Source organism: Rhinopithecus bieti, unplaced genomic scaffold, assembly GCF_001698545.2.
Source record: "Rhinopithecus bieti isolate Rb0 unplaced genomic scaffold, ASM169854v2 scaffold_22, whole genome shotgun sequence".
NCBI classification, from domain to species: domain Eukaryota; kingdom Metazoa; phylum Chordata; class Mammalia; order Primates; family Cercopithecidae; genus Rhinopithecus; species Rhinopithecus bieti.
In genome coordinates this window covers 733,835-757,037 of record NW_016803136.1, presented here as the reverse complement: position 1 = coordinate 757,037, position 23,203 = coordinate 733,835, and the positions used below count along the sequence as shown (strand labels likewise).

Genomic DNA, 23,203 nt, shown 5'->3' with positions numbered 1-23,203 from the left:
TGCCAAACGCTTCGCCATTTCGTCCGACTCTTTCCCCTGCTAACATCTTGGGAACAGTGTCGTGTGTCTCCTGGGTTGTCTTTGTGGTCCTGCTCACGTCCGTGCACTCAGTGGTGTCCTCTGAGCCTCCTTATAGTGGAATCTGAGTTCTTTTGAAGCCGTAATTCAAGATTGTAAAATTCTAGAAGCACATGCTGAGCTCTGGCTTTGCTTTTGGGGAATGGACAGGGGAGGAAATGTCTTTGCTAGTCTGGCCATTTGCACCCCACCCACCCCGAATGCCAGATATAGAAAGTTCTAGAAGCACATGCCGAGCTCTGGCTTTGCTTTTGGGGAACGGAGGGGGAATGAAATGACTGTTAGCCTGGCCGTTTACACCCCACCCACCCCTGAACACCAGATATAGTTCCTTGCCTTGGATAAGATCTTAAAAATAAAACCAAGACTTCAGGTCCTTTCTCATCAGGATTTATTATGAGCTTAAAATAGCAAACCCTAAACTTCTTCATCTCTGTCCCACTCCCTTCCACAGAATCCCTTTCTTGTAGAAAAAGATTCTGAAATTCTTCCTTGATTGCCTGGAGGGGAAAGGGTGAACAGGCACCAGCTTTACTGCTCTGAATTCCTTCTCTTGCTCTTGTGCTGGTTAAAAGATTCCCTGCTGTGACCCATGGGTGTGGATTCACAGGGCCCGAGTCTCTGAGGGGATGGAGCGGGGCTCCGAGTCTGTGAGGGGATGGAGCGGGGCGCCGAGTCTCTGAGGGGATGGGGCGGGGCGTCCGAGTCTGTGAGGGGATGGAGCAGGGGCGCGGAGTCTGTGAGGGGATGGAGCAGGGGCGCGGAGTCTGTGAGGGGATGGAGCAGGGGCGCGGAGTCTGTGAGGGGATGGGGCGGGGCGCGGAGTCTGTGAGGGGATGGAGCAGGGGGCGGAGTCTGTGAGGGGATGGAGCAGGGGCGCGGAGTCTGTGAGGGGATGGAGCAGGGGCGCGGAGTCTGTGAGGGGATGGAGCGGGGCGCGGAGTCTGTGAGGGGATGGAGCAGGGGCGCGGAGTCTGTGAGGGGATGGAGCAGGGGCGCGGAGTCTGTGAGGGGATGGAGCAGGGGGCGGAGTCTGTGAGGGGATGGAGCAGGGGGCGGAGTCTGTGAGGGGATGGAGCAGGGGGCGGAGTCTGTGAGGGGATGGAGCGGGACGCTGAGTCTGTGATTTCTGAAGCATCAGGCTGTCTTCTGTCTACTAATTGTTTTGGCTTCGGGGACGACCAGTACCTGGGGCTAATTGCTTCTGGCATTGACCGTTGTTAGCCCCCCAGAAGCTGCTGGCCAAATGGCTGTTACCAGACGGTGCCCAGGCAGATGCTGGGGCTGAACGATGTGTGGCGTCTGCCCTCCTCAACCCCAGCTGCTCCAAGCTGAGCCCACTGGCTCTCCAGGGTCTCGGAGGTCCTCATGTCGCTGCCCCTTTCCAGACTGGGGCAGGGAGGTGGGTCCTAACAGAGGTGGCCGCGGGGAGAGGAGGAGGCCGCGGGGAGAGGAGGCCACGGGGAGAGGAGGAGGCCGCCAGGAGAGGAGGCCGCGGGGAGAGGTGGCGGCCGCTGGGAGAGGAGGAGGCCGCCGGGAGAGGAGGCCGCGGGGAGAGGAGGCCGCGGGGAGAGTTAGGCCACGCCCTGGCCCTGCTGTTTCCTCGTGCCCTGGGACGTGGATTAATATTGTCTAGGAAATGCCGCTGGCAGCCTCCGAGCGCCGGGCCGAGGTCAGGGCCCAGCGTGGGGACCCAGCTCTCAGCTTTTGCCTCGAGTTTGTTCCAAGCGAAACACCAAGTGGCGGTTTTCAACCCCGGCTGATCTTCAGGCGCCGGGAGCTTTTAAAAATTCCTCTTCCCGGCTGCTTGTTCACCGTTAGGTCCCCGGCCTAGAGCACAGGGCCAGCCCAAATCCCGTGATGCTGAAGCCCCTGATCTAAAATAGCGTTTACCCAGAACCCGTGAACATCTCCCATTTACTTTATTATTTTCTTCTTTTTTTCTGTTCTTTTCCTTTGTTTTCTTTTCACTTTATTTTAATGTTTAATTTGTATGGTATATATATTTATGGGGGACATGAGATATTTTGATACTGGTGTACAATGTGTAATCATCAGAGCAGGGTAAATGGGGTAATCCCGTATACTGTCAATTACCTTTAGATTACTTAGAATTCCTAATACAATGTATTACAGGTAATACCTAATACACCGAATACATTGCTGTGTAAATAGTTGTTATGCTGTATTGTATTTTATTTTTTATTTGCATTTTAAATTTTTTCTAAAATTATTTTACTGTTTTTTTTTTTTTCTCTGTCGCCCAGGCTGGAGTGCAGTGGTGGCACCATCTCTGCTCACTGCAACCTCCGCCTCCTGGGTTCAAGCAATTCTCCTGTCTCAGCCTCTCGAGTAGCTGGGACTATAGGCGCATGCTGCCACATCTGGCTATTTTTTTTCTTTCTCTTGTATTTCAGTAGCGAGGGAGTTTCACTGTGTTGCCCAGACTGGTGTCGAACTCCTGAGCTCAGGCAGTCTGCTCGCCTTGGCCTCCCAAAGTGTTAGGGTTACAGGTGTCAGCCGCCATGCCCGGCCCTTTTTTTTTTTTCTTTTTTGAGAGGGAACCTCACTCTGTTGCCCCGGCTGGAGTGCAGTGGCAGCATCTCGGCTCACTGCAAGCTCTGCCTCCTGGGTTCAAGTGATTTCCCTGCCTCAGCCTCCTGAGTGGCTTGGATTACAGGCACACACCAGCACACCTGGCTAATTTTTGTATGTTTAGTTGAGATGGGGTTTCACCTTGGTGGCCAGTCTGGTCTTGAACTCCTGGCCTCAAGTGATCCACCCGCCTTGGCCTCCTACATTGCTGGGATTACAGGTGTGACTCACCACGCCCAGCCCTGAATAGTTTTGATTTGGGGTTGGTCGAATCCATGGATGTAGAACCTATGGGTACAGAGGGCCCGTTGTCCATAACTGTAAAATCAGCTCAATGCCTGTGTAGCCCCATATGTCTGCCCATGATGTCTAGGAAAGTGAGTGTCTTAGCCTCATTCACACACAGAGCCCATCTCACATCAGTGTCTGCGTGTCCCCGTCATGCTTGAGACCTCGAAGGAAAGTGAGCTGGTACAGTCTCCTAGCCTCATTCACACGGAGCCCATCTGACATCAGCGTCTGCGTGTCCCTGTCAGCCTGTGACCTCGAGGGGCCTGATGGTGATTCCTGTGACTGTTTTTCAGCCACGGCTGCCCGTGGGTCACTGGTACTTTGTCATCTAGAATGGGGTTCGTCACTGAGGGGGACGCTGCCAGTGCATGATTATGACAAGCCTGAGAGCGAGAGGATGGTTTTCACTGAGTGGGGGGCCCGTGCTGGGCCCCGAGTGCTGGTGTGTACCTGGTGTGTACCATCTCTCCTCACGCGGCCCCTGGAGGACGCACCGTGGGGCCGACTGGCTGTCCCGGTTGTGCTGCTGATACGTGGCTGAACCAGGATCTGCGCTCTGGCCCTGGAGCTGTGCTGAACTGCCTGATAACCAGCCAAGGCTGCCACAGAAGGCTGCGACCTCCCCGTGCCGGGGACTGCAGTGGGGACACCTTCTAGGCGTTGCCTCATTTCATTCTCCCAAGGACCCTGTGACGTTGGCGTGATCACCCCCATTTTCTAGGTGAGGACACTGAGGCCCAGCGATGCGGAGATGTGCTGGCCAAGCCCACCGCGGGGGTCGTCCCTCCAGAGCCGATTCTTTTTCCCTGCAAGGTGCTGAGGCTGACGGGGAGCGTGTTGTTGGGACGTTTGGGAAGCAGATGTCGCCGCTGTCTTTTGGTGGGAACTTCTCAGCCAGGGCGTTAGTGGAGATGATAACTCGAGCTCAAGTCTTCAGCACACTTGACTACAGGCTCTTGCAAGAGGGAGAGTTTAGGAAAATAGTTCTAAAACCTCAGTAATTAGAAGAGACAGCCTTCGGCCGGGCGTGGTGGCTCACGCCTGTAATCCCAGAACTTTGGGAGGTTGAGGTGGGTGGATCACGAGGTCAGGAGATCGAGACCATCCTGGCTAACACGGTGAAACCCTGTCTCTACTAAAAATACAAAAAATTAGCCAGGCGTGGTGGCGGGTGCCTGTAATCCCAGCTACTTGGGAGGCTGAGGCAGGAGAATCGCCTGAACCCGGGAGCTTGCAGTGAGCTGAGATCACGCCACTGCACACCAGCCTGGGCGACTGAGCAAGACTCCATCTCAAAAAAAAAAAAAAAAAAAGAGCAAGAGATAGCCTTTCTGAACTGGTTCATGTGCTCTAGAATACATCGAACTCCTTCTCTTTAGTACCCAATCTCTCTCCCTCTCTCTCTCCTCTCCCTCTCTCCCTCTCTCCCTCTCTCTCCCTCCCTCCCTCCCCCCCTCCCCCTTCTTCCCTCTCCCTCTCTACCCCAGGGAGGGTCTCTGGCAGCCAAGAAAGAGCCTTTGTGTGGCCAACAGGGTGAAAACAGCCAAGGTCCCAGGACCCTGAGGACATTCCCAGTTTCCAGCCTGTGGTTTGCTGGCAGCCTATGGTTTGCTGGGGCCTAACCTAAAGGCAAGCCTGGTTGGCTGGTTATCTCTGAACAATCCGTATTTCTGTGAAGGGCAGAATACTCTGGATTCAGGAGAGAGAGAAGCAGTGGAAGCTGCCCAGGCATTGGGCCTGTCTTTAGGCCTCTCCATGGAACATATATTATTTTGGGGCTAAAGATATGAAAACAATCATACATTTAATATCCACCGACTTTGACTTTACGATGTTTAACATCTAACTCTGTCATCTGGGAAGCTCTTATCTGTTCCCCAAGGTTGTTTTTAAGACCTACTTGGGGGCCATCCTCTGGTGTGGGTGTGGTTCTGGAGGTCGTGGGGAGTGGTGGGCCTGGGGCAAACCAGCGAGGGGTCCTTCCTCTCAAGGGAGCAGCCAGGCTGGGGTGCACACCCACGTACCCCGTGGGTCGAAACCGTCCACAGTTTTACAAGATGTGAAATCTCTTTTCTAAGTGTTGTTGGCTCATCAGGATGGAAACATTGCGTGAGCCAAATGACCGTTGAAGAACCCACTTTGGCCTTTGGGCTGTTAGACCAAAGACAAAATCTACCCTGCATTTGTCCCTTAGCCGTCTTGGTGATTTTGGCTTTTTTTTTTTTTTGAGATGGAGTCTCGCTCTGTCACCCAGGCTGGAGCGCAATGGCACGATCTCGGCTCACTGCAGCCTCCACCTCCCGGATTCACGCCATTCTCCCACCTCAGCCTCTGAGTAGCTGGGATTACAGGCGCCCGCCGTCATGCCAGACTAATTTTTGTAGAGACGGGGTTTCACCATGTTGGCCAGGCTGGTCTTGAACTCCCGACCTCAGGTGATCTGCCCACCTCGGCCTCCCACAGAGCTGGGGTTACAGGTGTGAGCCACTGCACCCGGCTGGTGATTTTGGCTTTAACGGCTACCACTAGGGCAGCATCTTCCAACACTGTGCTCTGTTTGTACCTGGTGGTCTGTGGGGCAGCTGTGGAGGTTTTGCATAGGGAGGCACCAGGAGCATTGGGGAATGTGGAGCCTCTGGTTTTCTGGGAGTCTATAGTCCAACTTACAGTGAAAAGGCCCTACTTGGGTCAGGGAAGCAATGAAGAAGAGGAAAGAGATGTGTTTGGCTGTGCGGATGTTTTGGCTGTGCGGGTGGGCATGGAAGATGTCTCCAGGTGAACCGCGGACTCCCTGGGTAGCCGGAGAAGGTCTGCAAGGGGTGGGGAGGACTTGCCTCGGGCCCCGAAGCGGAGGAGAGAAGGAGCATTTTGGGGAGGTTCCTGGTGTGAACTCAGTGGACGTACAGTTAGTTAGACCCACAGATGTAGAACCTGTGGGCCCAGAGCCCCGTCGTCCATAACTGTGCAAAGTCAGCTAAATGGGCCGGGCACGGTGGCTCATGCCTGTAATCCCAGCACTTTGAGAGGTCGAGGCAGGGCACTTGAGGTCTGGAGTTCGAGACCAGCCTGGCCAACATGGTGAAACCTCGTCTCTACTAAAAATACAAAAATAAGCTGGGTGTGGTGGCAGGTGCCTGTCATCCCAGCTACTCGGAGGCTGAGGCAGGAGAATCACTTGAACCTGGGAGGCGGAGGTTGCAGTGAGCCGAGATCGCGCCACTGCACTCCAGCCTGGGTGACAGAGCAAGACTCTGTTTCAAAAAGAAAAAATACGAAAAGAGAAATACTTGCTTTCCACCATCCTCCATGCATTTGCCTGGCGTGGTGTTGTTGACCGAGGCAGCCCTGTGAGAACTGTCCCCTGTGGAGCCCTTTGGGCATCTGACCCCATTTTAGAAAAATCCATTTCCACGACGTACTCAATTTTCTCCTCTCAGTGTGTTTCACCGTTGGTAGGGGTTTGTTACTGTTGGTTTTAAATTTTCCCCAGTGCAGCCCTTGCTGGAAAGAAAACACTGACCCCATTGGCCACAGTTTAACCATTTTGACCTATGCCCAAGTTTTCTGGATTTTCTACCGGTTTAATTTCCAAGAGTGAGGGATTCAAACTCACTGGAATCCCAAAACAAAGCTCGGTGTTTCTGAGATGGAGATGAGGAAGGGGTTTCCTTCCCTTTCTGGTTCTCTCCCTGCCCTCCTCCTACCGGCTGGCTTGCTGGCTGAGGAACTTTTTCAGAACTGAATGATTTGCCAGAGGTGAGAGGAAAAAAAGGGCTGGTCCTTTGGAGCTATTTGCCACAAATAAACAAACAGAATCTACCGTACATTTGCCCCTTTGCCATCTGCTCCGCTGAGAGAGCTCTCCTGTGGCTGTGAACCCGAAAGTGAGCAAGTGAGAGGGAGTCTCACGCTTGGCGAACACAGCGCGAGGCCTCTGCAGCCGACTGGGAAAACAGCTCCAGCTGGAGACCGTCCTAGGACGGGGGTGCAGACCTGCAGAAACCTGCAGCTCTGAAGTCAGAGAAGTGTTTTTGATCTTGGAGTTGGGGGCCAATATGGATGAGAGAGGAACCCGAGTCACCTGGATTGGAAGCTTTCATTATGAAAGCTTAATAAACAGGCTACATAGCTGGCAATTTCTTTTTTCTGTTTTTTTTTCCAAGACAGAGTTTCACTCTTATTGCCCAGGCTGGAGTGCAATGGCGTGATCTCAGCTCACTGCAACCTCTGCCTCCTGGATTCAAACAATTCTCCTGTCTCAGTCTCCCGAGTAGCTGGGATTACAGGCACCCACCACCGCACCCAGCGAATTTTTTGTGTTTTTAGTAGAGACGGGGTTTCGTCATGTTGGCCAAACTGGTCTTGAACTCCTGACCTCGTGATCCACCCGCCTCCGCCTCCACCACCCAAAGTGCTGGGATTACAGGTGTGAGCCACCGTGCCCGGCCAATTATTATTACTATTTTTTTTTTTAGGAGAAGGATTGTTGAGTTAAACAACTTGTAAAAAACTTTATTTAAAAAGTTGTGGTAGAATATACATAACATAATTTACTCTCTTAACCATTTTTTTTTTTTTATTTTTTAGAGACGGAGTCGTGCTGTGTTATTCAGGCTGGAGTTCAGTGGCATGACCTCGGCTCACTGCAGCCTCCACCTCCTGGGTTCAAGCAATTCTCCTGTCTCAGCCTCCCGAGTGGCAGCTGGGATTACAGGCGTGCACCACCACGCCCGGCTAACTTTTATAGTTTTAGTAGAGACGGGGTTTCACCATGTTGGCCAGGCTGGTCTTGAACTCCTGGCCTCAAGTGTTCCATCCGCCTCGGCCTCCCGAAGTGCTGAGACTACAGGCCTGAGCCACTGTGCCCGGCCCAGTAATATTCTTTTGAAGAAAGATGTGATTTAATAACCAAGTGTTACTTATTTTCAGTATCTCAAGGCTGGGCAGAGTAACTTAGAAAGTTACAGCATGTGGGGAAAGGACGTGCTTGAGGTCATCACTCAGGGCCTCTCTGGGCATCCTTTGCGGCTTCCCTCTGTGATCTTAGAACCCTCTGACCAGTCGATCTCCGTGGAGCCTCCTTCCCTGTTGGTGACCTTTCTCTGGAGGCCCTCGAACTTGGGTAGTTCATACAGAGCTGGGAGTCGGTTGTTCACTGGGTAACTTCATGCAGGACAAGCACCTCAGTTGACAGATTTAAAGTTCACAAACATCTTAGTCCAGAGAGAGAATGATGATGCCTGCCCAGGAGCTAACCTTAATATTTACCTTACGAAACTGACGGTTGTTTTAAAACGATGAAGTATGTTGGTGCAGGGAAGGGAGGAAGGTCTAGTGCCTGATCACCCCACTGTAAATCCAGGGAGGTGCGCCACAAATTCATGGCTGTGCCCTGGAATCTTGTTTTTTTTTTTTTTTTTTTTGAGACGGAGTCTTGCTCTGCCACCCAGGCTGGAGTGCAGTGGCCGGATCTCAGCTCACTGCAAGCTCCGCCTCCCGGGTTTACGCCATTCTCCTGCCTCAGCCTCCCAAGTAGCTGGGACTACAGGCGCCCGCCACGTCGCCAGCTAGTTTTTTGTATTTTTAAGTAGAGACAGGGTTTCACCGTATTAGCCAGGATGGTCTCGATCTCCTGACCTCGTGATCCGCCCGTCTCGGCCTCCCAAAGTGCTGGGATTACAGGCTTGAGCCACCACGCCCCGCCTGGAATCTTGTTTTTAAGGATCCTGCAAAGCCCGCTGGGCTGTTGTGAAATGAGGCAAGCCGTCCATACCTGGTCCTGAGTGGTGAAAGGGTCTGGGTGATGTCTTCGTTAGGGGCTTCTGACCTCAGTGGAATTGACTTTTAACAGAGACATTGCGTTTTAAAGTTGCCCAAGGCACTTTTTCCTTCTTTTTACCAAAACATCTATTGGGATAGTTTCCTCTTTTAAAAGTAATATTGAGGCCAGGTGCAATGGCTTATGCCCATAATCCCAGCACTTAAGGAGACAGAGATGGGAAGATAGCTTGAGCCCAGGAGTTTGAGACCTGCCTAGGCAACATAGTGAGACCCTGTAATCCAGAAACAGGGGGAAAAAGAGACAAAAAAAAAAAAAAAGTAATATTGAAGCCGGGCACAGTAGCTCATGCCTGTAATCCCAGCACTTTGGGAGGCAGAGGTGAGAGGATCACTTGAGGCCAGGAGTTTGAGACCAGCCTGGGGAACATAGTGAGCCTCCCCCCACCATCTACCAAAAAAATACAAACATTAGCTGGGCGTGGTGGCCTGTGCCTGTGGTCCTGGCTACTCAGGAGGCTGAGGTGGGAGGATCACTCGATCCCAGGAGTTTGAGGCCGCAGTGAGCTATGATCACGCCACTGCACTCCAGCCTGGACGACAGCAAAAAAAGTAAGAAAAAGAAAGGTAATACTGGAAGCGGGAGTTGAATGCACTCTGCGTCCCCCACTGCAGGACCCGTGACGTGGTACTCATGCCTACAAATTGTATTTTTTAAAAAATAATATTGGATCATTGAATACAAAAAAAGCATGTGGGGGATCAGTCTCCTGCAGACCCCCTAGCTAGAAGCATCTGTTTCTGACATCACAAGGCAGCCTTATCTTTTTCTGTATAGTCACGTACATGTGTGTCTTACACAATTAGGATGTATTTTGAATGTATTCTCATGTAAGAACGTATTCTTTAAAAAGATGATCTCTGGCCAGGCATGGTGGCTCACACCTGTCATCCGAGCACTTTGGGAGGGTGAGGCGGGTAGATCACCTGAGGTCAGGAGTTTGAGACCAGCCTGGGTGATATGGTGAAACCCCATCTCTACTAAAAATACAAAAATTATAGCCGGGTGTGGTGGTGCACGCCTGTAATCCCAGCTACTCAGGAGGCTGAGGCAGGAGAATCACTTGAACCTGGGAGGCAGAGATTGCAGTGAGCCAAGATTGTGCCACTGCACTCCAGCCTGGGTGACAGAGTGAAACTCCGTCTGAAACAAAACAAAACAAAAAAGCTGATTTCTAATAGCTATGTGGTATTTTGCTGTATCTATATCTATCTGTGTGTCTGTCTGTCTCTATGTATATATGTACCATACTTAATTTAACAGTTTCCTATGATGGGAAATCATATTTACAAATTTTGCTGGAGTAACCAGTGCTGTTATCAACTTGTTTTTATATTCATGTCTCTGCCCATCTTTGGTGTTCTCTTAGGGTGAATTCCTAGAAGAAGAATTGCTAGGTCAAATATTCTGTTATATTTTTAGCTCTTATTTTCATTTGTTCTTTTCTTTCTTTCTTATTTTTTGAGATGGAGTCTCGCCCTTGTTGCCTAGGCTGGAGTGCAGTGGTGAGATCTTGGCTCACTGCAGCCTCTGCCTCCCAGGCTCAAGGAATTCTCCTGCCTCAGCCTCCTGTGGAGCTGGGATTACAAGCGCCCACCACCACACCCAGCTAATTTTTAGTAGACACGGGGTTTCGCCATGTTGGCCATGGCTGGTCTTGAACCCCTGACCTCAACTGATCCATCCACCTCAGCCTTCAAAGTGCTAGGATTACAGGCATGAGCCACCATGCCTGGCTTGGCCTGTTCTATTCTTAATTTTACCTTCTTTTTAATCGTTTTTCTTTTCTTTTGTCTGTTTTCTTTCTTTTCCTTTTGTTTTTGTTTTTTGTTTTGTTTTGTTTTTTGAAACAGCATCTCACTCTGTCACCTTGGGCTGGAGTGCTATGGTGCAATCTCAGCTCACTGCAGCCTCCATCTCACGGGTTCAAGTGATTGTCCTGCCTCAGCCTCCCAAGTAGCTGGGATTACAGACACCCGCCACCACGCCCAGCTAATTTTTGTATGTAATTAGTAGAGACGGGGTTTCGCCATGTTGGCTAGGCTGGTCTCGAACTCCTGACCTCGTGATCCGCCCACCTCAGCCTCCCAAAGTGTTGGGATTACAGGCGTGAGCCACCGTGCCCAGCCAGGCCCGGGACCTTTTCTTTGGCTCGGCCTTCTCAGTAGCTGTGAGCTGTGTTTGTGGCCAGCTCACCGGCACATCACCCTGGGGCAAGCTCTTGCCACCTGCTCTAGATCTAACCGTGGCCCTGGGCCTTCCCATCATCCCATGCTTTTCAAAAACTGCTTTCTGGAGCAGTAAAACAGCCCAAATGAAAGGCTTATTCCTCTCCGGCGTCTTTTGTCCTCTGACCCTGGCCCCTCCCAATAGGGGTTCACAGGGTTCTCTCGGGGCCTCTGCCCCTTAACCTCCGTGTGTTTGCTGCTGCTGTGCAGGAGGCCACTGCAAGGCTGGCCTTGGTGGGTTTTCAAATGTGGTTCCAGCTGCAGCCACCTTTTCCCTTCCCGTCTTTGTACCATCAGAAACCTTCTGGGTTCTTCTTCAGTGACGGCCCCTGTGTCCTGTGGCTCCGGTGGCTTTTCCGCTGGGTGCAGCGTTTTTCTTCCCTCGTGGCCGCTGGGCGCTGCTCTGGGCTACGTGACTTCAAAGCCATTCCCCCAGACGTAGCTGTCCTTAAAGTAAAACTGAAACAAAGGACATTTCTGAGCGCCTTACAAAATAGTAATAATCGAACGCCCCGTGAATTCTCCGCTTTTCATGTGGTTCCCAGCGTTCCCCAGACAGCGTGACCTGTTGTGAGCTGCCGGCTTAAATGCCTTTGATGTCCGTCTCCAGGATACTCCCTGGAATCTGCTCAGAGAAGAGTGAAATTGGAGTGTGTGTGTGTTAGGGAGGGCGGTGGGGGGACCCCAGGAACTTTGGGGGTGTGTTCTGAAGGAAATGAGCCTGAACCGGCAGTAGTCCTGGAGAAGTGTGCGTTCCTCTCCACAATGGATAGTTTCGGCTTTTCCACCCTTTTCGCCCTCCCCACCTGTTTTCCCTGAAGCTGCCCCTTTGGTTCTCACTGTGTAGGGATCACCGCAGAGCCATATTTCCAGGTGTATTCCTCATGTCCTGAGTTCTCCAGGAGTGTTCCTCATGTCCTGAGTTCCCCAACATGTTCCTTGCGTCCTGAGTTCCCCAGCGTGGTCCTTGCGTCCTGAGTTCCCCAGCGTGGTCCTTGCGTCCTGAGTTCCCCAGCGTGGTCCTTGCGTCCTGAGTTCCCCAGCGTGGTCCTTGCGTCCTGAGTTCTCAAGCAGGCTTGTGGGTCCCTGTTGGAAGCTGATTCCTTCCATTTCCTCTGGCTGCTTTCCTCTTGGACACCTGGGCTCTTCTTTTTTGCCCTGCACTTTGCCCCCCACCCTCCTTTTTCTTCCTTAAGAAGAAATGCATCCAGCACTTTGGGAGGCTGAGGCGGGTGGATCACCTGAGGTCAGGAGTTGCGAGACCAGCCTGGCCAACATGATGAAACCCCATCTCTACTAAAAATACAAAAAATCAGCCGGGTGTTGTTGTGGGTGCCTGTAATCCCAGCTACTCAGGACACTGAGGTGGGAAGATCGCTTGAGCCCGGGAGGCAAAGGCTGCAGCAAAGGCTGCAGAGTCTCGCTGTGTCATCCAGGCTGGAAGGCAGTTGTGCAATCTTGGCCCACTGCAACTTCCGCCTCCTGGGTTCAAGCTGATCCTCCCACCTCAGCCTCCCAAAGTGCTGGGGTTATAGGCGTGAGCCACCGTACCTGGCCTTTCTGTCTCTTTTCTATCAGTAGGTGTGATGGTGAACACAGCCCTGCCTTTTCTGGGACACTCCCAGTTTTATGTCATTTTAACTTTTTCAGTAAGAGTGAGTTTCTATGGGGAAACACAACTTAACCGTAATGCCTTTGGAAAGTATCTCGTATGTATCTGCAAGTTAGAAAGAAATGCGTTAAAATCCACAGATTCTGAAAACTGGTGTGGCCGACAGCTCTGATGCCTCATTTTAGCCAGACGTCTTTTGAGACGGAGTCTTGCTCTGTCGCCCAGGCTGGAGTGCAGTGGCCGGATCTCAGCTCACTGCAAGCTCCACCTCCCGGGTTTACGCCATTCTCCTGCCTCAGCCTCCCGAGCAGCTGGGACTACAGGCGCCCGCCACCTCGCCCGGCTAGTTTTTTGTATTTTAGTAGAGACGGGGTTTCACCATGTTAGCCAGGATGGTCTTGATCTCCCGACCTCGTGATCCGCCCGTTTCGGCCTCCCAAAGTGCTGGGATTACAGGCGTGAGCCACTGCTCCTGGCCTGTAGCATCCTTTTTATCCTCACTGTTTGCACAGCCAGAATTGGGCACCCCAGACCTGAGGCAGGCCGACACACCTCGCCCTTCTCTCCTGTGCTTCCTCCACATCCAGTTCTTCTGCAGCAGAACCCTGCTTTCAGGTCACTTCTGGGGACCGGAAGGTGTGGAAGGAGGGCATCGTCGAGCCGGGCGGTGGCAGAATGCGGCCTGTGCACTCACAGGAGGGGCTTGACCTGGGCAGATGTTGGCCGGGTTGTGCATCGTGCACACTCACCACCTCACCCTGCTCACTCACCAGGGCACCCGTCGCTGCAGTGCCCCACAGGGAGGGCAGCCCTTCCACCGTGGGAGAAGAACACAAAGCAAAACCGAAGGCTTTGTCACAGGGGACATTTCTGGTCTGATGACAGCAGGTTGTTTCCTCCAGGCTGTACATGCAGAGCCCGACGGCGTGTCTTGAGTCCGTAGCTTGAATCGAGTGGCCTGTCGGTGAGAGGGACACACTCCAGCCATCCTTTGGAGGACAATCGATGGAAGCACCAGCAAGAGCTGCAGGTGTTTTTTTGTTTGTTTGTTTGTTTTTGAGATGGAGTCTCACTCTGTCACCCAGGCTGGAGTGCAGTGGCGTGATCTCGGCTCACTGCAACCTCTGCCTCCCGGTTTCAAGCGATTCTCCTGCCTCAGCCTCCTGAGTTAGCTGGGATTACAGGCACTCGCCACCACGCCCGGCTAATTTGGTATTTTCAGTAGAGATGGGATTTCACCATGTTGGTCAGGCTGGTCTTGAATTCCCGACCTCAGGCGATCCACCCACCTCGGCCTCCCAAAGTGCTGAGATTACAGGCGTGAGCCACCGCGCCCAGCCTAGGCTGCAGGTTTTGTTCCAGGCAAGAATGTGGCTGGCACGGTATCTAGTGGCGTGTTGTGAAAGGTGGCTTTGTTTTGCAGGACGGCAACAGTCAATACCCGCGTGAATAGCAGGCTCTCCCAGTTCTCAGAGCAACTCATTCTGTTATTCCTAGGCATGTTCTGCAGAGCTCAGGGTCTCAGGCACAGTAGGCGCTCGGTAAACATGTGGGATGAGTGAGCTCAGAGCTCATTGATCAGAGCGCTTGTTTGTTGCAGCCTTCAACACATTCTAAAGCTGGATCCTGAAGTGTAAGCCAGACCTTTCAGCATCTCCTTGACCCGCGGGCCGTGGCCCAGTGGAGTCTCCCACTGCCCAGTGTTCTTCAGCAGGGGGGATTTCTGGCTCTCACAGACCACCTGATATGGGAGGTGGGGGTTTTGTGCCAGAGGATTCCCGGATACAAAGGAATTGGAGCAGAGTCCTGTGGCTGTTTAAAGAGCACAGCAAGACCGGTGCGGGGGCTCACGCCTGTCATCCCATTACTTCGGGAGGCTGAGGCGAGTGGATCACCTGAGGCTAGGAGTTCGAGGCCAGCCTGACCAACATGGTGAAAACTCATCTTTACTAAAATTACAAAAAGTTAGCCAGATGTGGTGGTATGCACCTGTGATCCCGGCTACTCAGGAGGCTGAGGCAGGAGAATCACTTGAACCTGGGAGGTGGAGGCTGCAGTGAGCCAAGATCGCGCCATTGCACTCCAGCCTGGGAGACAGGGTGAGACACCACCTCAAAAAACAGTAAATAAAATAAATAAAGAACAAAATGATGCAGTGATGGGTGGCAGCAAGTGAAGACTCTGTCCAGACAGTCCACTTGGGATTGGGCTAAAAGAATGTTCTTTCTTTTTTTTTTTTTGAGATGGTATCTTGTTCTGTCGCCCAGGCTGGAGTGAAATGGCACAATCTCGGCTCACTGCAGCCTCTGCCTCCCAGGTTCAAGTAATTCTCCTGCCTCAGCCTCCTGAGTAGCTGGGATTACAGGCACCCACCACCACGCCCAGCTAATTTTTGTATTTTTTGTAGAGATGGGGTTTTGCCGTGTTGAGCAGGCTGGTCTCGAACTCCTGACCTCAGGTGATCCTCCCACCTTGGCCCCGCAAAGTGCTGGGATTACTGCATCCAGATACAGGCTTGCATCACCATGCCCGACTAATTTTTGTATTTTTAGTAGAGATGGCGTTTCACTATGTTGGCCAGGCTGGTCTCGAACTCCTGACCTCAGGTGATCCGCCCGCCTCGGCCTCCCAAAGTGCTGAGATGACAGGCGTGAGCCACCGCGTCTGGCCTAGAATTTGGTTTGGAATTTGGCCAGACTTGGGATTTTCTTGACTGTTAAGTCACCAATTCAGCATCTTTTCCAGAAGTGCCTTTCTATACTTTTCTTCCAGAAGTAAGTTTTCTTCTTATTGTACTTTCTGAATTTCCCCATAGTCTGAATGTATGACTTTTATAATCATAAAGTAAAAAATAAAATGCCTTTTTAAAAATTAACTGAAGTTGGAGAACATCGCGTCATTTGTTTTAAACCACGTCGCAAGGCATGCCACCCGTTTCCCCTCCTGTTTATTTTTCAATTAATAAAAGGCAAGGGATGTTTGTGCTTGAGGCTTTAGGACCTTGGCTGCTTGTATTGGAATCTGTGAATTCAGTCCAAATTGATAAGTGTTCTGGTATTTGTGGAGGCTTTTTATTTATTTTATAAAAACCAGCTTCACTGAAGGCACATTTTCTAAAGCTGACCACGTGGATTTCAGGATAAACAGCTTTCTAGTTAGTGCTTCGTGAATAATACGGGTATGGATTTACCAGAGGGGTCTTGAGGGTGTTTTTCATGCCTTGTTTTAAGTTAGTGGGAGGCCAAGATGAAAGGGGTAGTTTCAAGATAAGCCGTGGGAGTCCTTTGGTGTTGCAGTGGGGAGTTGAGAGGGGTAGGATTTGCCTCGCAGAGTCCTGGTGCGGAAAGTGTGTATCCAAGCAGAAGGCGGCCTGGACTCAACAGAGTCAAGGGGCCCTGGTTTTGGCTGGAATTTGGGAAGTGAACATGTGGTGAGTCTAATATTAGAAAACCAGTTATTCGCCTTCCCCCATCCCCATCTGAGAGCTTTTCTGTCCCTGTCGCAATGTGCGCCCGGAGTCTCTCCCACTCCTGTCTCGAGTGCTTTCTCTGTGAACCTTCATTTAATTGACTTCTTGGCTGCATATCTTTCTACTAATCAGATTTTCTCCTTTGGCCACGCTCTTCTCCCAAAGTCCTCACCTTCATCTTCAGCTGCCTGGCACCAGTTAGATGGTTCTGTGTTTTAGAGGCGGACGCTGGCGTCTGTAAGTGGTAACTGCAAATCTGGAGTACAGAATCACATCAGAAAAACAAGAGTTTTCCATTCTGTGGTTGGTTGTATCGTTTCTTGGTCCTCGTGGCACCAGGACGATCTTGCATTCTGGAACCTTTCGGGACTTTTTCCGCCCACTTGGGAGCTTCAGGCCGCAGCCTTTGATGTTAGTGGGAAGGGATATTACAAGTGGTCATGAAGACTGAAACGGAGCAGGTTCAAGAGGATGGGCTGGGCTGGGCGCAGGGGCTCACGCCTGGAATCCCAGCACCGTGGGAGGCTGAGGCGGGCAGATTACCTGAGGTCAGGAATTTGAGACCAGCCTGGCCAACATGGAGAAACCTCATCTCTACTAAAAATACAAAAATTAGCCGGGCGTGGTGGCGGACGCAGATGACTTATGCAAAGCCGGCCGCCACAAGACACTCCCCACCCACTCAGCTGCTTGTCCAGAGACCACACGGCCCACTCGCTGCCCACTGATGGCACGTCGGTGCCTCTCAGAAGCCTCTTCCTGTGGTGGGTTCTTGCTGCTCACCCCACTAGAGCTCACACAGGCTGGGGGCCCAGAACCTGAGGACACTGAGATCCTTTAAAATGTCCGTGTTTTCTTAGGAGGGGCTCAGGCCTTCACCTGAAGCTGCCTTAATGTTCTAGCTGAGGAGAGGACGACAGCACCAAAAACTGCCTCAGAGTTTTGTTTTGCTGAAGACCTGTGGTTTCCAAACTGGAGAATAACCTGGATGGCTTGTTAAATGCAGGTTCCTGGGCCCCATCCCAGAACTTTTGACTTGGTAGGTCCAGGCTGGGGCCCAGTAGATTGCAGTTCCAGCAACGTTCCCAGGCGACCCCGAAACCGTATGTCCAGGGATCAGAGCTGATGAACCGCTGCCTAGGACCAAAACAAGACCGGTTTGGGGTAGCTGGGCAGGTAGACAGACTTTTCAGATCAGCTTTGCCTTAACTTTTTTTCCAGGCTTCCAAATAATTAAACCTTTTTAAAATTGTTCATTTTATTTTATTTTTGAGACAGGTTCTCACTCTGTCACCCAGGCTGGAGTGCAGTGGTGCAATCTCAGCTCATTAAAACCTCCGTCTCCCAGGTTCAAGCGATTCTCCTGCCTCAGCCTCCCCAGTAGCTGGGATTACAGGCACCCACCACCACACCTGGCTAATTTTTGTATTTTTAGTAGAGACGGGCTTTCATCATGTTAGCCAGGATGGTCTTGATCTGGCCTCAAGTGATCCGCCCGCCTCGGCCCCCCAAAGTCCTGGGGATTACAGGCGTGAGCCACCGTGCCCAGCCGAAAATACTTTTTTAAGTAAATAACGTATGCTTATGGCTAAAACAAAAGTAGTATACATAGGCTTATTATATCAAGTTATCTTTCTTTTTTCTTTTTTTTGGAGAGAGGGCCTCGCTCTGTCACCAAGCTGGAGTGCAATAGTGCAATCTTGGCTCACTACAACCTCCGTCTCCCGAGTTTAAGCAATTCTTCTGCCTCAGCCTCTCCAGTAGCTGGGATTACAGGCACCCACCACCATACCTGGCTAATTTTTTTTTTGTTTTTTGAGATGGAGTGTCCCTCTGTTGCCCAGGCTGGAGTGCAATGGCGTCATCTCAGCTCATTGCAGCCTCGATTTCCTAGGCTCAAGCAATTCTCCCACCTCAGCCTCCTGTGTCATTGGGACTACAGGTGCACAACACCACACCCAGCAAACTTCAACATTATGTGTTGCTTTTCTGCTAGGCTAGAGATCGATTTAGCTCCCTTAAAAGCAAACTCACCAGCCAGTCGCAGTGGCTCACACCTGTAATCCCAGCACTTTGGGAGGCCTAGGTGGGCGGATCACCTGAGTTCAGGAGTTTGAGACCAGCCTGACCAACATGGTGAAACCCCATCTCTACTAAAAATACAAAATTAGCTGGGCGTGGTGGCACGCACCTGTAATCCCAGCTACTGGGGAGGCTAAGACAGGAGAATGGTGTGAACCTGGGAGGCAGAGGTTGCGGTGAGCCGAGATCGTACCCCTGCACTCCAACCTGGGCGACAGAGCGAGACTCCGTCTCAAAAAAAAAAAGCAAACTCAGTTTTTTTTGTCCTCTTGATATATCACCATTTACAGTTTTCCTGGTTGCATTTTTAGCATTTAATAACATGTTTATGCCTTTAATCCTTGTCCTTCAGTAAGACTTGGGGAATGTTGGTGTCTCTCTATCCTGCCCATCACGTCTCCTGCACTCCCTTCCTATTTTTTGTACCTTTTGCTTTGTCAAGGTTGTTCGTATTTACATCGTGTTGTGTCACCGCGATTCATGCTTTGTGTGTGGTTGAAGATCAATAGGGGCATTGTTGTGTCTGGAAATACTGTTTGCAGCGAGTTCGGGTGGTATATTATGATGACATTTTTTCACAGCTTTTCATTTATTCCTGACGTTTCTAACTCCCTTTTTCCTCCTTGTGCTATCTCAGTCCCCAGAAGTCTCAATCTAGTCGGGTAGTTTATTGAGTCCCTCCCCCCCTTTTTTTTTTTTTTTTTGAGATGGAAAGTTTTTTTTTGCTCTGTTACCCAGGCTGGAGTGTAAAGGCGCGATCTCAACTCACTGCAACCTCGCCTCCCGGGTTCAAGTGATTCTCCTGCCCTAGCTGGGATTACAGGGACCCGCCATCACACCGGCTAATTTTAGTATTGTTAGTAAAATGGGCTTTCACCATGTTGACCAGGCTGGTTTCAAACTCTTGACCTCACAGTGATCTGCCTGCCTCAGTCTCCCAGAGTGCTGGGATTACAGGTGTGAGCCACTGCACCCAGCCTGAGTCCTCTTTTTAACTTGGAGAGTCCCCTTTCCTGGGATTTACCGGTCCTCCTCCATTCCAGACAGGTGGTTCTCTGGGTTGGGTACCCAGCTGTCATTCTGGCACTTTCCTTCAGTACTTTCCTGAGTTGGATTCTATTCTAACCCTGATCATTGATTGGTTCCAAAGTTTTTTTTTTTTTTTTTCCTATAGCTTAGATACCAGTTAGACGTGTTATCAAGGAGATCTTAAAGGGCAAACTGCATTTTTGAGAACAGAGCTTTAAAATTTAGTATGTCAGTTCAACACAGGTTACGTGTAAATGGGAATCAGCTGTCTTTGGATTAAACGCTAGTCCAGTTTTTTTTTTTTTGAGACGGAGTCTCGCTCTATCCCCGGGCTGGAGTGCAGTGGCCGGATCTCAGCTCACTGCAAGCTCTGCCTCCCGGGTTCATGCCATTCTCCTGCCTCAGCCTCCCGAGTAGCTGGGACTACAGGCGCCCGCCACCTCGCCTGGCTAGCTTTTTGTATTTTTTAGTAGAGATGGGGTTTCACCGTGTTAGCCAGGATCTCGTGATCCACCCGTTTCGGCCTCCCAAAGTGCTGGGATTACAGGCTGAGCCACCACGCCCGGCCCTTTTTTTTTTTTTCTTTTTGAGACGGAGTCGTGCTCTGTTGCCCAGGCTGGAGTGCAGTGGCCGGATCTCAGCTCACTGCAAGCTCCGCCTCCTGGGTTTACGCCATTCTCCTGCCTCAGCCTCCCGAGTAGCTGGGACTACAGGCGCCCGCCACCTCACCTGGCTAGTTTTTTTGTATTTTTTAGTAGAGACGGGGTTTCACCATGTTAGCCAGGATGGTCTCGATCTGCTGACCTCGTGATCCGCCCGTCTCGGCCTCCCAAAGTGCTGGGATTATAGGCTTGAGCCACCACGCCTGGCCCTACTCCACAGTTTCTTTTAGAAGATTAAAAACGGAAGTGAAGCAAGGATTCCAAACGCTCTTTCCAGAGCAGCCCAGCTGCTTTGCAATCTGGATTTGAACCTCCTCTGGTTGGGTCAGTGTGGAATCAGAGCCGCCTCCAGGGATTGGGGGATGCATGGTAGGTATGGTGGGAAATGCTAGACTCAGACTGAACCCAAGTCCTGGGTTGAAATCCTGGTTTTGGTTCCTGCTAGCTGGTTGATCTCCCTTCTATTATGTACAATAAGCCCAGCCTTCCTGGACTATTGTGAAGATGGAATAAACCAGAAGGTAGGAGGGCACACTGGAAAACTGGAATGTTCTTTATAGACAGATTGTCATTGTGAAGCTGTGATCCGATGCTGGATCTTGCTACAGGAGCTAAACTTGCAAAAGCTGTAAGTGAAGACTGAGCTGGAGTTTTGTGTACAGTCAAATAAAATGTGTAACTAATTGGACACATTTAATAACGTGAACCAGGATTTTCCTGCAGGAGTCACCAACTCAAATGCCAATAGAGGGCCAGGCAGGTGATGTGAGTGGCCCGGGCCAGGTGGCGGTGGGGGACAGAGTGGAGGGCTGCAGCCAGCCCTCGGGGAAAGCCAGCACTCACCTCCAGCTGCTTGTTGCTGTAATGAGGGCCAACGTTGCCAGCTTTTCTGACTTTTCAAGCTAACAATCTGGGTTTTTATGTGAAGCCAGTTAAGTTTTACATGGTGTTAGCCAGTTAAAATTTTTCTTAACATCGGGGAAGCCAAAGCACATAAGCCGTTCACCAATTTAAGGCCTCTGCTTTACTCTGGGAATTAAGTGTGAATTGCAAACAGTTCCTAAAAGTTATGATGAGTATTGCATTTATACAGCCGATGTTAGCATTCAGGCCATTTGCTCATCTCCTAGTCTTCTTGATATCTGCACATGTGAGCGATATTCTTCAATATCTTTTATTTACTTTATTATTTTTTGAGACAGAGTCTTACTCTGTCACCCAGGCTGGAGCGCAGTGGTGCGGTCTCAGCTCACTGCAACCTCCGCCTCTGGGGTTCAAGCATTTCTCCTGCCTCAACCTTCCGAGTAGCTGGGTTTACAGGCGCCCGCCACCACCCCCAGCTAATTTTTGTCTTTTTAGTAGAGATGGGGTTTCACCATGTTCTCCAGGCTGGTCTCAAACTCCTGACCTCAGGTGGTCCGCCTGCCTTGACTTCCCAAAGTGCTGGGATGACAGACGTGAGCCGCCGCGCCTGACCTTCCAGTACTTTTTCAAGAGAATTAAGGATAATGTTGAGATGAACATAGCCGGAACGGATCCTTTTAGAATAGCGAGAAACTTCCCTCTAGGTTCGTAGTATCCGGTAATCCAAGCTTCAGGGGTGTGGTCGGGGCCAGTTACCAGTTCACTTTATCCAGCCTGTGGATCTCTGTCTTGTCCACAAGGACTTCATAGGAATCTGATTGAATACTTTTGTGATGAAGTCAGATGTTCTTGGCAGAGCACGTTTCCCAAACTGCCACCCTTTGGAATGAGACGTGAAGTTAGCTGGATGTCGCTTTTAAAGAGGCGGTGCTGTGGCTGAGACCCCCACTGCCTGGACTCTGTGCTCTGGAGACCCCCGCTTTGCAGACTCTGCTCATCCATCAGCTTTCCTAATGACTCACTTTCTTTGCAAAACACCTTCATCTGCCTTCTCATTAGTCCCTGACCACAACCCTGTGAATGAAGTAACTCCTCCAGATTCTTGGCCAGCGTCCTCTTCAAGTTTACAATCTGTGGTTTCCCTTTGTCTAGGATGTTTATCCTCTCCTCTCTTTGCTAATGACCACCAGCCCAGATTCTCAGAGACGCTGACTTTGTTAACACAAGCAGCTGGGGTTAGTGAGAGTCCAGGTGGCATGAGGAACATGATGTGCAGACTTGGTAATTAAAGAAAAGCTGGTGAGGGGGCGAGTGGGCATGGCTGTCTCTAGGAGTTCTTTTGAAATGGGCTTCACTTCTCCCTCTAAGCCTGTCCCTTTTGTTCTCTGCCTCTGAGAGCCAGTGCTGTCTGACTGGTTATGCTGTCTCCCAGGGAGCCCGCCTCCTTCTGCTCCTCTCTCAAACCATCCTGGCTACTTTTGCTTCCTTTTCTTTTTTTGAGACAAAGTTTTACTTCCGTCACTCAGGATGGAGTGCAGTGGTGCCATCTCGGCTCACTGGAACCCCCTGCCTCAGCCTCCTGAGTTGCTGGGACCACAGGTGTGCACCACCACGCCTGGCTGTTTTATTTTTTGTGGAGATGGGGTTTCGCCTTGTTACCCAGGCTGGTCTGGAACTCCTGAGCTCAAGTGATCCGCCTGCCTCGGCCTCCCAAAGTGCTGGGATTCCAGGTGTGAGCCACTGCGCCCTGTCCTAATTTTGCTTCTTTTACCTCCCTTTTCTTTTCTTTTTTTTTTTTTTTTTGAGACGGAGTCTCACTGTCTTGCCCAGGCTGCAGTGCAGTGGCACCATCTTGGCTCACTGCAACCTCGGCCTCCCAGGTTCAAGTGATTCTCCTGCCTCAGCCTCCCGAGTAGCTGGGACCACAGGTGCCGCCACCACACCTGGCTAATTTTTTGTATTGTTAGTACAGACCGGGTTTCACCATGTTAGCCAGGATGGTCTCAATCTCCTGACCTCGTGATCTGCCTGCCTCGGCCTCCCAAAGTGCTGGGATTCCAGGTGTGAGCCACCGCACCGGGTCCTAATTTTGCTGCTTTTACCTCCCTTTTCTTTTTTTTTTTTTTTGAGATGGAGTCTTGCTCTGTTGCCCAGGCTGGAGTGCAGTGGTGCAATCTTGGCTTACTGCAAGCTCTGCCTCCCGGGTTCAAGTGATTCTCCTGCCCCAGCTTCCCGAGTAGCTGGGACCACAGGTGCCGCCACCACACCTGGCTAATTTTTTGTATTTTTAGTAGAGACGGGGTTTCACCATGTTAGCCAGGATGGTCTCAATCTCCTGACCTCGTGATCTGCCTGCCTCGGCCTCCCAAAGTGCTGGGATTCCAGGTGTGAGCCACCGCACCGGGTCCTAATTTTGCTGCTTTTACCTCCCTTTTCTTTTTTTTTTTTTTTTGA

At 51.1% G+C, this 23,203-nt stretch overlaps 1 protein-coding gene across 3 annotated transcripts in view; it reads left to right on the top strand.

Annotated features, from left to right (window-relative positions):
• NXN (nucleoredoxin) overlaps positions 1–23,203 on the top strand; it is a 203,168-nt gene that overhangs the window by 47,684 nt on the left and 132,281 nt on the right. The window contains exon 1 of one of the 3 annotated variants that reach the window (XM_017865110.1): positions 1,189–1,480. The exons of the other annotated variants lie outside the window; for them this stretch is intronic. Coding sequence (XP_017720599.1) covers positions 1,370–1,480 — 111 coding nt within the window. The 5' untranslated portion in view covers positions 1,189–1,369. Of the gene's footprint in view, positions 1–1,188; positions 1,481–23,203 lie in introns of those variants that run through there. 3 annotated transcript variants of the gene reach the window in all.